The sequence below is a fragment of the Thermobia domestica genome, chromosome 3 (assembly GCF_964235325.1).
Source record: "Thermobia domestica chromosome 3, izTheDome1.hap1.1, whole genome shotgun sequence".
NCBI classification, from domain to species: domain Eukaryota; kingdom Metazoa; phylum Arthropoda; class Insecta; order Zygentoma; family Lepismatidae; genus Thermobia; species Thermobia domestica.
The window spans coordinates 82,119,855-82,135,727 of NC_137456.1; the positions used below are offsets into that span (position 1 = coordinate 82,119,855).

At 37.2% G+C, this 15,873-nt stretch overlaps 1 protein-coding gene across 1 annotated transcript in view; it reads right to left on the bottom strand.

The window, feature by feature from the left end:
- LOC145680557 (guanylate cyclase 32E) overlaps window positions 1-15,873 on the bottom strand; it is a 966,530-nt gene that overhangs the window by 51,930 nt on the left and 898,727 nt on the right. The window contains exons 10-11 of the mRNA XM_081751189.1: window positions 14,696-14,883; window positions 3,419-3,598 (exon numbers count right to left, since the gene is read on the bottom strand). Coding sequence (XP_081607315.1) covers window positions 3,419-3,598; window positions 14,696-14,883 — 368 coding nt within the window. The remainder of the gene's footprint in view (window positions 1-3,418; window positions 3,599-14,695; window positions 14,884-15,873) is intronic.

The following is a 15,873-nucleotide window of genomic DNA, read 5'->3' on the forward strand; positions in this document are numbered from 1 at the left end:
TATAATAAGAGGCACAAGTTCCCATGTGTTAACCCGTAATTCGGTGCAAGAATTTCAATGACTAATTGTCACCTTCCTCAATATTTTAAAACTGTGTTGTTTTCATTCCCCTTGAGTGCTTTCTAAATTTGTAATCAAAATAGATGCCGGTTATTTAAGTACATATGCACACCCAACTTGGCATATTCTTATTAACATTACTTGAACACCGATAATATTTGTAACGACAACAAAAATACATGATTTTAAAATATTCAGTAAAATGGGAAACCATGTCTTAATTACATAAATAATTACCAGTGTTATTATTTTTTGTAAGTTTGTTTTTTGGAGATACATGTAAAAAGAGGAAGCGCCGATTTTTACAAGAATATTTAATAGCAGTGGTTCAAGGAACCATAATATTAGCTTAGTAATGGAGAAAAGTAATCAAAATATATCCCTCTATATACAAAAAGCGTAATTTTTAAAGGAATACGCATTGAGGAAGATGACAATTCGTCCTTGAAATGTTTTCGTTGAATTACCGTTAATATTTCGATGCTTATGTGAAGTACATTTTTAACTACTTCCTTTAATTTTGTTATGCATTCAATGTTCAGTTTTAAATTTTATTTTATTTTATTTTATTTATTTATTTTTGAACCAATAACCGAAAAATATAATAATTTGAATTTCTCCTATATACACAGAAAATACACGAAACAAAATTTGAACCAATTGTGTTAATAAAATATTTTTTAGGTAGTAGTTTGGTAATACATTATGGAACATATGAAAGTAAGATATTTTAACGAGGATATAGTTTCAGTGCTTGCTTTACAAGTCATTTTCCAAAAATTTATATATCCACTTATTGTATCTACATCATCAATAGCATTTTGGTACTTTATGAATTTGAACCTTTGGTAATCTATGACTATTTTGGCAATGAATAGTACAATTGATAACTTTATACTATTTGATATTTCAAAACTTTCACTTTATTCTTAAAATAAACAAGGAAACAGAAGAAGAGATCTCCACAAATAACTAAATAAACAGAAATAATGAATTAATACATATATACAAAATTACAGAATGAGGAAACCTAAACCAGAATAAATAAAGTAAAATTTAGGACTACTGTTCAGTAACCTCCCGACTTATGTACGTAATGTATTCCATAAATTTCTACCTAATTTGAATTTTACTTATATTAAACCGAATTAGTAAACTGCTTAAGTGTAAGTTCGTAAGAAACTGCAATATATATATATATATATATATATATATATATATATATATATATATATATATATATATATATATATATAAGAGGCGATCAACTGAAACCTGTTCGTTCCATATATTATTGGTATAGTGTGTAGGAGGATATTGTTTGTTTAATAGTGTGTAATTGCTCATATCTCTGTGTGTTGGGTGTAGGAATGTTGTTGATACGTGTTTCCGTTTTGCAGGTATAACGAGTGAAAGATGGCGTTCAAGATCCCCAAACCGTCCAAACAGGATCAGCGTGCCGTCATCCAGTTTCTGAGTGCCGAAGGTTATCAACCAGCTGAAGTGTTCCGGCGTATGAAAGACGTGTATTGGGATGCATGTGTCTCCAAAACAACAGTGGTGGACTGGGCCAGAATGTTTCGGAAGGGGTGTGAACAAACCACTGATTATCCACCTTCTGGTTAAGCCTATGTTTTGCCACAGAAGACATGCGTGAAAAGGTGAATGCGGCTATAGCTGCGGATAGACGCATTAGTATTTAATCCATAGCTTGTGACTTTCACATCTTTGGGCCTCTAAAGAAGGCATTGAAAGGTCAGAGATTTCAGTCTGACGCTGAGGTTCAGGACGCTGTGCGTGATTGATTTGATAGTCAGCCGTCCAAGTTTTCCATGGACGACATTTGTAAGTTAGTGACACAGTGGGACAACTGTCTCAACATTCATGGTGACTTCTTCTGAACTATATTTTTACTGCACGCTAACCATAGACGCCTCTAGATAGTGTAGAAGTTTCCGCTCGAAATAAAATTTATTTCATGAATTATGATACCTAGCGGGTTTCAGTTGATCGCTCCTTTTATATATATTCTATCAGGCCTTGTTTCCATTTTGTACTAATACATAATAACACACTGAGCAAGGCTATGCGATAATATGTAAAAAACACTATCACGTAACAGTTTCAACACAATAACTGAGTCTTCATCAGACTTCCAGTCCTTCTCTTGGAAGTGGAAGTGAAGGAGTGGAAGTCTTATATATATACTATTTACACAGTATTATTTTATAAATTGTATTTATTTCATTACATATTTCTAGGTATTACTGGCATCTACAGCCTAAGTCCATCACGTATAAGGGATGACATCCTTTGGCGAGCACACTACCCAGGAAAGGAAAGAAGCAAGAAAGGAAAGGAGAACAAGTTACCATCCCGGCATTTGCTTGGTAGGAATAAGGAAAACCTCACGCAGGAAGGCTGACCTGAAAAAACTGTTACACCTTTTCGATCTAGTATCTCTACCGGGATTCGAACGCTGGACTGTTGGCACCGTTAGCGACTATGCTATGCAGGCTTATCTTATAAATTTTATAAATGGAACATCATGCTGCAGTATTTACTCGGATATAAGCAATAAAAGTACATATAGGTATTTGTATTTACATGATAGTTGACATACCGCTATTTTGTAACTTTTGAGATTGTTTTTACATAGCTGCAAATTGACATTAATCGCGTATTATGTAAGTCGGAGGATTACTGTTACTGTTCAGGATACTCAAGCATTTAGAGGTCACATTGTATGAACACCGAAAATGAGTATACGTTGTTGTGTTTTGTTTGTAAAGAAATATTTTAACATTATTAATCACAAATAACAATATTGATCGCTTCACACCATTAAAAAGTAGATTCAAATACTTGTAGACTACTTGAAGATTATTTAATAGTTTTGATTACTTTTTGAATGTATCTAATTTCTCAGTAAGTATGTAACACATAGTAACCTTGAATTTCACATCCTGAATATGAAAAGAACGCTAACGAAGAATAGAGAGCAAGCCTTTGGATTAACAATAGGTCTTCCTTAAAAAAAGGAAAATATTGAAAGCTGCACACTATATGTATTATATTACATGTGAAACTATAAGACTACAAAATATTAATAGCTCTACTTTAAATCAATGATCAAACTCCATGAAAATTCCTACTTCAATATCGATATTAATAAATAGAGGCTATAAATTATAAATTGGTATGATTTGTTCAGTTAGTTAACCATGATAACATGCAGAATATGCATTATTTCTTAAGCTTAAAATTGTATAAGTTAGTATGTTCCAGACGCCTCCTATAATGAGGTATATGAAGAAGAGATTTTTTTTTCAACGGGAAACGTATATTTTACGCTTACCATTTTCAGTTCCTTCTTCATTTTGCGAGTAATATCTATTGACTTTTTCTTCACTTTTTTAATGGCGAAAACACGACCCCTGTAAATTCCAATTTGAGTGTAGATCGTAGAATACCGAAAGTCTGCATCTGGATTCGAACTCAAAGACACTTGACTAGTACGAATTAAGGGATGAATTGCCTATTAAAGAAAATAAAAGAAAATATGTAATTAATGAATAAATAATGTTACAATCATTTAGCATAGTCAAGCCTGGATAAGTAATGTCGCAAGGCACCAACTTAATATCACTTATAGAAGTATCTCACATATCGAGTGTTTTATTTAGTAGATTGTAAAGCTGGTGTCTCACTTATAGAGATAATGTTCAAGAACAAGATTCCCAGTAATAGAGATTTCTCAGATCCTACTTGTCCAGATTTAATTGTAGTTTCTTTGTCTTATTTTCTCTTGTTTACTTGCATAAAAAATCTACAAATTATTTCATACCGTCAAACGGACATAGAATTCAATGAAGACTTGTGAATCATATCCTTACATTTATGAATTTACAAGTACATTTTATTCCTTACCAAATATTGTAAATAAAGTAACAATAGTACAGACACCAGTAGAAGCGTGTATATACACCCTAAATATGTCCTGACAACACTCTTTAGCTTTATTGAAAAAGTTATTTGGTCTAGGAATTAATTCGTGCGGTTGGTACTCACACATTGAAGCTGTAGTACAAACACAAAATACATAAATACCTTAAGAAAAATATTGTCCATCGCTAGCCACCACTTTCGCCCATCTGTCAGGCAATGTACGGATTCCGTGGCGAAAGAAGTCCTCATCCTTGGAAGCGATCCAATCAGAGACCCATGTTTCGATATCTTCTGAAGAAGTAAACCGCTGTCCAATCAAATCGTTGTTCATGCAATCGAACAAGTAGTAGTCCGAAGGAGCAACGTCTGGTGAATACGGCGGGTGGGGTAAAACTTCCCATCCGACATTTTCTAAATAGGTTTTGACCGGTTTTGCGACATGTGGGCGAGCGTTATCATGTTGAACAATAAGTTTATCATGTCTGTTCTCCCATTCTGGTCGTGTTCTGGCCACAGCTTGCTTCAAACGCATTAATTGTCGTCGATAACGTTCTCCATTCATAGTTTCACCCGGTTGCAGCAGCTCATAGTACACCACACCTTTCATATCCCACCATATGCACAGCATAACCTTTGCACAGTGAATATCTCGTTTTGGTTGTGATGGACCTGGTTCACCTGGTTTCACCCAGGCCTTTTTTCGTTTAGGGTTCTCGTAATGGATCCACTTCTCATCACCCGTAATAATTCGATGCAGAAACCCCTTTCTGCTCTGTCGTTGAAGCAGCAATTCGCAAATGGTTTTTCGTCTTTCAACGTCTCTGTCTTTCAATTCATGTGGAACCCAATGTGACATCTTTTGAATCATTCCCATGGCTTTCAAGCGTTTGGAGACTGTTGTTTGATCAACGCCTAATGCTGCTGCAAGTTGTTCCTGCGTTTGACACGAATCCTGCTCGAGCAATGCTGTCAATTCTTCGTCTTGAAATTTTTTTGGCTGTCCAGCTCGCTCTTGGTCTGCCAAGCCGAAATCACCACTTCTAAACCGTGCAAACCACTTCTAACACGTTAGCTCAGCTAGAGCATGGTCACCATACACTTCCACCAAAATACGATGACTTTCAGTCGCACTTTTCTGCATGTTAAAGTAATGCAGCAGGACACCCCGCAAAAACACTTTATCAGGCACAAATTGCGCCATGTTCACTTAACTACAAACTGGTGTTGTTGACGCTTTAATCCACTGCCATATACTACGAACGATACGCGATGACAGGGGTTTGCAACACATGTGTGGATACACGGAACTGTGGGACGCTCCGTTCGTTGCTCCATCTCTTGTCCACCCGCACGAATTAATTCCTAGACCAAATAGATCGCACTTATATAAAAAGGTTAGTTGCATAGGTATATTTCTAAATTTATTGAAGACCTGATATTGCAAATCAAGACCTACTGCTTAAAAAGCTTGAATTTATATGGCATAACGGATAAGGCGTATAGTTGTTTCAAATCATATTTGTCATATTGCAAGCAAGTAGTTGAAATTTGCAATCAAAAAGCAAAATTGAGCCGTTTTCATTCATCAGAAGAAAGATATAATAATTATTTGTAAAGTACTATAAGATTCAGTCTTGAAATCCTTGTTGTTTCTTATATTCTATATACAGAGCGATCGAAAAGTCCCCGAACCCGAACTTAAAAAAAAAAAAAAAGACGGTAGTTATTACGAGAAAGTAAATATTTCTGTGTAAACTGATTCGCTAGGGTCTCGGCTATACACGACCCAAGAGACGGCGCTGGGGAGTAGCGCTAGCAGTCGTGGCAAAGAAATAAACTACGTAAAGTACTGTTAGCAAAATAATCACTCCAGTTGCAAGGATGAATTCGTCAGTGAAGGAGCGTGTGTTTTTGTTAGAGGAGGATAAAAACTGCATCACATAGTGCTGCAAACGAAAAATTTGTGAATCATTTCGGGCATTCTGTGAGTAAATCAACAATGAATATATTCATGCATTAATCACGAGATTTCGTGAACATGACAGTGTGCATGATAAGCTGCGTAGTGGGCGCCCTACAGTTTTGACGAATGATGATTTGGAAGACGTCGCCGCATGATTGCAACAACTACCACAGAAAGGACTTCGCCGCCCACTACAACAAGTAGACGTATCATATGGCTCTGCACGAAAAGCAACATAACGGTTAAAATTACGACCATATCACGTGCAAGTCGTTCAGAAGCTGCGACCAGATGACAATGATGCTCGAATCAGGTATTGTCGGTGGTTTCAACAATTCACTCGCAAATGAGACCCCACTCCACGCACAGGAAATTGGTGTCTGGTGTGCCGTGTCCAGATCACGAATTATTGGTCCGATTTTTTTCGAAACCCGAGTGAACTCAATTGTGTACTAGGACATTATACAGCAGTTTATCGCGACATACTTTTGGACGCTGGTGAACGAGATGTGTGGTTACAGCAAGACGGGCAACATGACATACGTCCAATGACACCATGGCATTTCTGCATGAGTTTTTTGATGACAGCTTGATTTCAACAGGTATTTGGCCGCCAAGATCATCCGATTTGACCTCACCCGATTTTTTCCTGTGGGATTATTTGAAAAGGAAAATCTACGAAAATAGTCCCCTGATTTAGATACACTGAAAACGAACATCACTCAGTGCATTACTGCAATTGATATGCCTATGCTGCACCGCGTAGCTCGAAACATGTGTCGTCGCATACGTTTATGCATGCTGCGGAAAGGGGCCACTTTCAGCACCTCTTGTGATGTGTTTACAGCCACCCAGATATCCTCCGAGAGAGGTCACCTGAGTAACTTGTTAGCTGGTTTCTGTGTTTGTGTTACAGTGTGTGTGTTATTTAGTACTTGTGTTAACGTGATTATTTTGCTAACAGCACTTTATGTAGTTCATTTCTTCGCCACGACTGCTAGCGCCACTCCCCAGCGCCATCTCTTGTGTGTATAGCTAAGACCCTAGCAAATCAGTTTACACAGAAATATTTACCTTCCCGTAATAACTACAGTCATTTTTTTTTAAAGTTTGGGTTCGGGGACTTTACGATCGCTCTGTATAAATATATATCTAGAATTTAATGTCGAGCCATCCAAATTGACACTACCTGCAAATTGACACGAATCTTTTAGTTATTGGAGATTTTTTTTTAAAAAAAGTATGACCAAAAACACTAAACATGCGTAACAAGTATCGATGTGGATGAGAAATAATAATCTTACGTTAAATACCAGTCAGTTATATACCAATTGGCTTTCGACACAATATTAATATTTTGATTACTCTCGATTTCTGTCTAAACAATATAATACAAACTACTCAGAATATTGCTACGTTAACGATCGACTATACGAGTCTCACTTGGGAAAATTCATATAGTAGCAAATATCTCAGAAACCATAAAAGGCAGAGAAGTGAAATTTTGCACCAAGAAACTATAGGGACGTGATAACGTCCTAGGTATTTTGTAACATCACCGGATGAATAGTATTGCCAAGCCAATATAAAGTTATATTTTTCAAATGACACTACGTGAGATTATTACATATTTGAAACCAACAGTCAAATGAAACTTAAAATACCGAGTTTATTTTAAAAAGGCTTCAAAATTTTAGATGTTTGTGATACTGTAATGTCCTTAGTTTGCAACACTGAATAATAAACGTGATATTTAAAGTTTTTGTTTGACATATTGATTTAAAATGTGTAATCTTACATAGTGTCATTTGAAAAATATGACTTTATATTGGGTTGACAACACTGTTCATCCGGTGATTTACAAAATGCCTAGGACATTGTCCTCCTCAGTATAGTTTCCTGGTGTAAAATTTCACTTCTCTGCTTTTTACGATTTCTTAGATATTCACCACTATCATTATAAATGGTCCATCCTGTACATACCGTAGCTATTTAGTACTTCTAATAAAGTGGAAAGATGTCCATAGTTATAATGCGAGAAGCAAAGGACGAAATTGAATTAGGAAATGTTAATTCAACAATTTATGGTATACTTATAATAACGCAGAAGTCAGTATAATATCACTCAAACTTACTACAGACTGCCCAAAAGAATAAAGGATATAAAATCAATTCCATTATTATTAAAAAAAGATAAATAATAAATAAATAAATAAAAATATATTTTTGGAGTAAACATGTTGAACAAAGCTTACCATAAGCTATAAAAAATTAAAAAAGAACTATGATGCAGAGATAGTGACACAAAAATATATACAATATAACAAGGTAAGACATATTTAGTTCCTTAATGTGAGCTAGTGTTCGTTGAGACAACCTAATTCTCATTTCTTGTTTTTCATATTTTCAATATCTGTCAATATGTTATATTAGGAACTTTGGATTAACCAATTCTCTTTACAAGACAAACAAATATGAAATATGAGAAATCCGATCGTTACTGCTTTCTCTTTAAATAATTATTATCAAATATAAAATCTGGGAAATTTCGATATCCAGTTTCCATGAGGTATTTTTGCTCTTTTTTTCACTCTCCTTCTTTTCTTCTTGCTATCTTATTGTAATCTATTGTTAAGTAGCTGTGTACTAGATGTGAAGTGATCATGTAATGATTGTATAAACTCTTAACTTAATTCGCTAAATTTAATTACTTTATTAAATTACATTTATCAACGACAGAACTATGAACTCTTTGAAATTCAACGGAACTAAACTTTTTATTAATGTTGTACATTTCCAGACAGCTTGTATAATCATGTATTTGTTAATTCCTGCTTTTGAAATTGTTAATAAACACGACTAGTTTCCTTCCTGCCTTTCCGCGTTCCCTTCCGCTCAGTTTGACATTCCTAGCTTACTGAACGTCAGACTCATCGTTTTTGGATTAAGCAAAACCGCGAAGAACACATTAACAGGAGGTATCCGTCACGAAGTTGAGGAAGGTGCAGGATCGTTGGAAGCAAGCATATCGCACCATTGGGGGACGACCAACTCCATGTCTCGAGAATATCATTCCGTTGGTTCATCGCCACATACACATTTGAGTTGACATCTGAGTAGTGGCATGAAGGTGAAGAAGAACATCGTAGAAACGTATCACAAAGAGAGAATTCGACGCCCCTAGCAGTTCAGCAGGATTGAGTTCCAGTTGTTGGCTGACTCCAGTACATCCAGGCTCCTCCAGAGAAAACCATTCATCGTCCAGATGACCAGAACGACAGTAGACACATCGGAATGTCAGGCTAGTGCTCTTCCTTTATCTCTTAATCATAACCTATCTGTCTCACACACCTTTTCCCCACTATTCATGTTCAATATTAAAACATTTGAATTTTATTTAAATTCAATCATAGTTTTACAGTTAAGTACCGTGTTGTGCATCAGTTTCATCCCCAATTGTTACATTTATTGAATGAGTATTTTAGAGATTATTCTGAGCTACAACTGATGGCACAGCATCGACACATGGTGAAGATGTTGGGTATCGATCCCAGTAACTCTCGCAAGCCAAGAGAATAATGCCAGTTTAATACTACATTAGACTACTACGTAGTGGTTTGTGGTATTGGATCACTCAAAAAAAAAAAAAAAAAAAAAAAAACTGATGCGCGCCTGGTTCAGTGTAATATGTAGGTTATTGTATATTTTGTATATTTCTTTCTTTATAAACTCTTCATATATATAAATATATCTGTGTTGTAACCGGGATTCAAACCTGGAGACTCATGCATCACGGAATATGCGCTAACTTATAAGCATAAGGAAATACAATTATTATTATTATTATTATTATTAATGTTTATTGAGTAAGACTACTAGTAGTAGTAGCAGCAGACAACTCTCTTTGCTCCGGTTTATTTTATTATTTTGCGCTCCGGTTTAATTTTTTTCGTATAATTTCATGTTTATACATTACCGGTAATAATGGAAATAATGTATTCTGTTTCAAATGTTCTTCTTAATAAAAACAATGGTCCTAAGTTACCTCCTTCAGGGACATCGAAAAAAGAATACAATGCATGTTTGATATGAACAATACATTTATTTCTGCTGAACTCGAAAATAAACTATATGTATATATTCCGTAAGGCTAATAAGTATAATAAGTAATATTCTAGCAATACTAATGTTATTCAAATGGGTCAAAAAAAAAAGTTAAGGATAAACAACATTATGAGAAAGTCCATATGACCTCATTTCTCGTGTGGATTACTTGACATTATAGTACGAAACTAGTTTCGTATTCTAAACACGGAAGTAACATTACTCTTTCATAACGGAAGGGTTAAAAGACCTATTAGGCGTTTGTTTGTGTATGTCTGCAGGCGTTCTACCTGATCTGCAGTTACAATAACCAGCAACATCTCCTGTTATGCAGGATGCCTCACCAAACACGAGCTGTTTCCAAGCAGTGATATATATCTCATTTCGACTCGGAGACAGCGTTATGTATTGAGCAGGCTAAGGATGATCCCCCATGTAGCACACAAAGAACAGGGAAAGGAAAAAAAAAAAAAAAATAAAGTCATTATAGATTCAGAGCAAATATACTCCGTGCGGTCACCCTCAACAACCAACCGTCTGCGAAGCTTCAAGCAAGTCATCTGAAAAGCCATTACATCGGTTTAGAACCAGTGAAAGTTGGCAAGAATAATACACAAGAAATAGAGGATTGGGAAGCTAGTATTTATTTATCCTTTGTTTCTTGTTTTAGATTCGTTTCGGAAAGAGTTATGAGTTAGAACACAAAGGATAACCTCTGAGAAGCTAAACTTCTTGTGTCTTAGATCATAAACGTGTCTAAAAATAAGAAAGAAAAATACTGACTGAGAAGATAATATGAAGAGCGAAGATGCTGAATTCTTTATATTTATTTCATGAAAATCTTTAAATGTAACAAAACCTACACACACACACATATTCTGTTATAAGCAGTGGTCGAATTGAAAATAGATTACTATCTGTAGGCTATGATAGCAGGCATACGTAGATGTATCTTAGGTATACTTGAATACAGTAAAATTTATATCTTTTACAGCTGGTATAACTATCGACATTTTAACTGGTATGCCATACCGACCAATTCGATCATTGACTCATGCGAAGTGAGTTTTACATTGGGGTTATCGTGGTTCCTCCTTTTCTCCCACTTTCGTCATTTGACCGTTTTATTTATTATCATCACTAGTGTTGACCATGAGACAAGACGAGACGAAAAATAAGGTTTTCTCATCTCTATTCTCAAGGAATTCTTTCTCGTCTTGTTTTGTTTTGTGAATTTATGCACAAAATTTATGGCCTGATATTTTTCCTTAACTTCATCTAGAAGTGATCATAATCCCTCTGCAGCACGAGAAGTCCATAAAGGATGTGATATACGAGGGTAAGTCAACTGAAAACCATAAAAGTAGAAATAAAAATCCGCATATGGCGCCAGTGAGCTGTAAGTTGGCATGACTGTTTACGATAGTATGCCGGATGTCGTCCAGGTGGCAGCAGCCGGCAGATGCACAAACACCGGAACAACAACAGTTCCAAAATGGCACCCCACTAGCCACATGCACCAGCGAGGAGCAGCGTTCTGTGATTCGGTTTTTGCGAAGTGAAGGTGTAAAACCGATTGACATTTTTAGGCGAATGAAGGTTCAGTATGGAGATGCGTGTTTGTCACAGCCACAAATCTATGAATGGTGCCGGAAATTTGCAAATGGTGTTACGTCTGTGGCCGATGCTCCACGCCCCGGCCAGACTCGGCGCGTAGTGACTCCAGAGACCATTGCAGCCGTTGAAGCCATCGTTTTGGAAAACCGCCGTGTGACAATAGACGAAATTGCAGCATGTGTACACATGAGTCATGGATCGGCACATCATATTGTGAATGATTTCCTCCAGTTTCATAAGGTGTCTGCAAGATGAGTGCCCCGACAACTGACGCCTAAACTGAAATCTGCTGATCCTCTTTTGGGACGAAAAGGGCATCATCTTGGAACACTACACGCCACGAGGAACCTCTGTGACGAATGCTACGTACTCGGACCTCCTAAAAAATCATCTCCGGCCTGCCATCAAAACGAAACGACGTGGATTGCTGTCAGCCGGTGCCCAGAAGCAATGGGCGGCAGGAAGTTCCACTCCGATGAAGAGGTAGCAATGCGGTGCACGAGTGGTTGCGCCGTCGCCCAAAAGACTTTTTTTCTGCAGGTATTCAGGCTCTTCCGAAGCGCTGGCGGACTTGCATTGAACGAGGAGGGGACTATGTTGAAAAGTGATTTACTTCTGTACCCTGTGTGACCAATAAATAATATTTAAAAAAATAATTATGGTTTTCATTTGACTCCCCCTCGTAATAACATTTATACCATATTTACTCTTGGAGTATACGAGGTGTGTTCAAAAACATCGAACCTTATTTTTTCCCGCGTAAACCAATGAAGCGCGGGAGACTGTCTTCAGTGTAGATGTAGAGGGGACACTTATGCGCAGTCGTCAATTTTTTTCCCGCCCGTAGAAAGCGTCAGTCACTTGGGCAGTCGGCCAATGAATGAAGACGTGTAGTGAGCAGTCATCGGATTTCAGTTTTTTTTTTTTTTTTTTTTTTTTTGTAAAATGGCAGAAACACTTGAGGAGCGATAATGCATCAAATTTTGGCAAAAGCTTGGCGATACCCAAGCGGAAACCATTCGCAACATTCAACAGGCTTTCGGGTACGATGCCACGAGCACCTTACGCATAAAGGAGTGGTGCAACCGCTTCAAAGATGGCCACGCATCAGTGGACAGTCAATAACGTTCAGGTAGACTCTTAACAAGCCCGAATGACAATGTCATTGAGCAAGTGCGGACCGTGGTCTTGGAGGACCGTCGTACCACAGTCCGAGAAATTATGAATGATATAGGGGTGAGCATTGGATCGGTACGTTCAATTTTGAACGAGAATTTGGGAATGAGGAGAACGTCCGCGAAATTTGTTTCTAAGCTGCTAACAATGGAGTCCATTCTACGCATTTGATTCAGGCTTTCGTCACCAAACATAACATTCCTGTGTGTCGTCAGGCTTCCTACTTATCCGACATGGTTCCGTGTTACTTTTGATTATTTTCCAAGATGAATAGGCCACTAAAAGGGACTCAATTTGAGTCAAGAGAAGACATCATGCGGAATGCGACGGGATGGTTGCTCACCATTCCAAAAACCGCGTTCTAGAAGTGTTTCCAACAATAGCGGGAGCGCTAGGAAAAGTGTGTGCATTAACCAAAGAGACTTCTTTGAAAGGGATTAGTGTTTCGGACTTCCAAATCAATAAATGTATTTTTTGCCAACCAAAGGTTTGATATTTTTTGAACATATCTCATATTGTGTAACAACTTTGCGTATCTTTAATCGTTGAAAAATACTTTTCATTGTGTGCGTACAATAACTTCATCAATTTTTAGTTTTCATACTGAGAATCATGTAACATTAGAACAGTGTTTGAGATCTGATGATCAGGTGAACTAATGCCCACAAGGCTTGTGAAATTTTTAGTCTCATCTCGAATTTAAAAATATATTTCTTGTCTCGACTCTCGTCTCGTTTTGAGAACGAGACAAGAAATTTCTCCTCTCATAGACAACACTAATCATCATCACCTCATTAGCTTCGGCGCATAAGTCGTGGGACGTTAAACCAGACATTTTATTTCACTTCGTTACTCGTTATATGTGAAAATGTAGGATATTACTATACAAAATTGAATTCGAGTGCATTTCCGTAGTTGGTATCCAAATTTTACCTGTAATATAATACATTTTGCTCAAAGATGTATGAGGGGAAAGGTATCGATTTAGCATATTAGCATACTCAAAAGACTCCATAAAGAGTATATGGATTACTACCACGAATTTTCAGCGTCCCGAATTATGTCTAAAAGGGACGCATTATATGGTGGAATGCGAAATTATTCAAAACACTTACAAAAGTTGTACTGAAATTCTTAGTGATTCTTCGTGGGCTCTCACCACATCAACAATATAGCATTGTTGGAAAATGTATTCGAGGTATTCTACGGTAGTTTCCCTCACGTAGGTATAACATAGTTCCGTTCGAAAATGTCAACTTTATCTTTTTAAATCTAAAATACCAATAACTCATCTTCGGCTAGAATTTCGGTGTGCCCCTTATGTCTTCTTTTTAGTACATTTATTTTCCAAAAAAAAAAAAAAAGTAAATCTTTGAGCTTTACGTCCCACTCTTATGCCGTGTGAGCTAAAGGAGATGGTAATGATGAGAAATCAATGAAATGGTGGAATGAAGAAAGTGGGAGGAAACGGGGGAAACTCTAGAAAACCCACGTACACGGTGTTTGTCCACCACCAAGTCGACTTGACACACGAGCTGAGATTGAACCAGGGACCCACACACCAAAAGTGAACGCTCTACCACTGAGCCACCGTGGCTCTCATTTTCCGAAAGAAAAATGAATTTCCTCGGAGCAACGTTGTTAGCATATGTGCTTTTGGCGCGGGGGACGAGATTTCAATTCCTGATGGGAGCTCATGTAGTTTACATCTCACGTTAAGTTGCATGAGGTTCGGTTCACGTTTCATATAGTCTCCGATACTGAACGGGACGATTCTCCAAATCAACTAACCAACCGAAAGGAAAGTGCAGTAATCAATGTGCTTACCCTGGTAATCTTTGTCTCAAGCGACGTGGAGGTCTCCTCGTTCATTTGAATGTCTTTGTAATCCACCTTCCAAAGCAGGCTGTCCAACTCCTGTTCATATCGCCAGTTCCTGTAGATGACTAGTGAGATAATGGCTAGCACCAGGACAACGCCTCCTGCTACGCCTGCTGCGATTTCTCCAGTGTAAGCTGCAACGAATGAAAAAAAAAAAAGTTTATTATTAAGTTAGTCCATGTCCCCAAAATTAAATATAGAAGAAGATTCCAGAATTTACTCAATGTTACTTGTTGTCTAAATAGTAAGATAGTAGGTTTGAGCTTTGAAGCGTGGAAGCAGGTACTGGAAGTTTGACTGGAAGTGGTACTGGAAGTTTGAGAACGTTGCTGCGGTTCACAGATGACGCGTACAAACGTAAAACACGTGGCCTAGACACATTTTGGAATGAGATTCAAGCGGTGTGCGAAGAAATCCCATTGTATACGTTGGCACGATGTACTGAATCAGTGGTGACTCGTACTCAGAAATGTATAGATGCTGAAGGCCGCCATTTTGAACAGTAATCACATTTGCGTGAGAAAGTGCATTTATGTTTCAAATTGGACTTTAAGCTTTCCGTTTTCAGCAATTGAACCTTGTAGAACGGAAGAAATTTTGTATGACGGTTCAAAGCGTGTATACATTTTTTTGACGCACCTATATATATTCCCGAAGTATACATTCCCGAAGTGTCCCCTTGCGATTCGTCTAAAATTGATTTAAATGCAAAGTTCTCCGCGGTCCAAAGTGTATTGTAGTAATTTTAACGGCCCATACGGGTAATTTGCATATTTCTGGGCCTTCATATATCCGGAATTCATACACTACTATAACGCTTGGTCACAAAATTGCTTTTTGTTTCTTTAGATGTAACTGAACATGAATGTGGGCATATGCAAAACAAATTGGATCAAGTACTGCTTCTCTGACACTTGTTATCCACACCAGCCGTCATCTTGGATCCGCCATATTGTATTCAACTTTCGTTTTTTCAAATGAAAATAGGTGCATGTGATACATCAAATTCATACAAAATTTTCTCGGAAATTCATTGGTGTAGTAAATTTTACGGTAGCTTGTAACATTTGCAAGATATTGCATGTTAAATGTGAGGCACTTCACAAATTCAACCACTTCAAAAG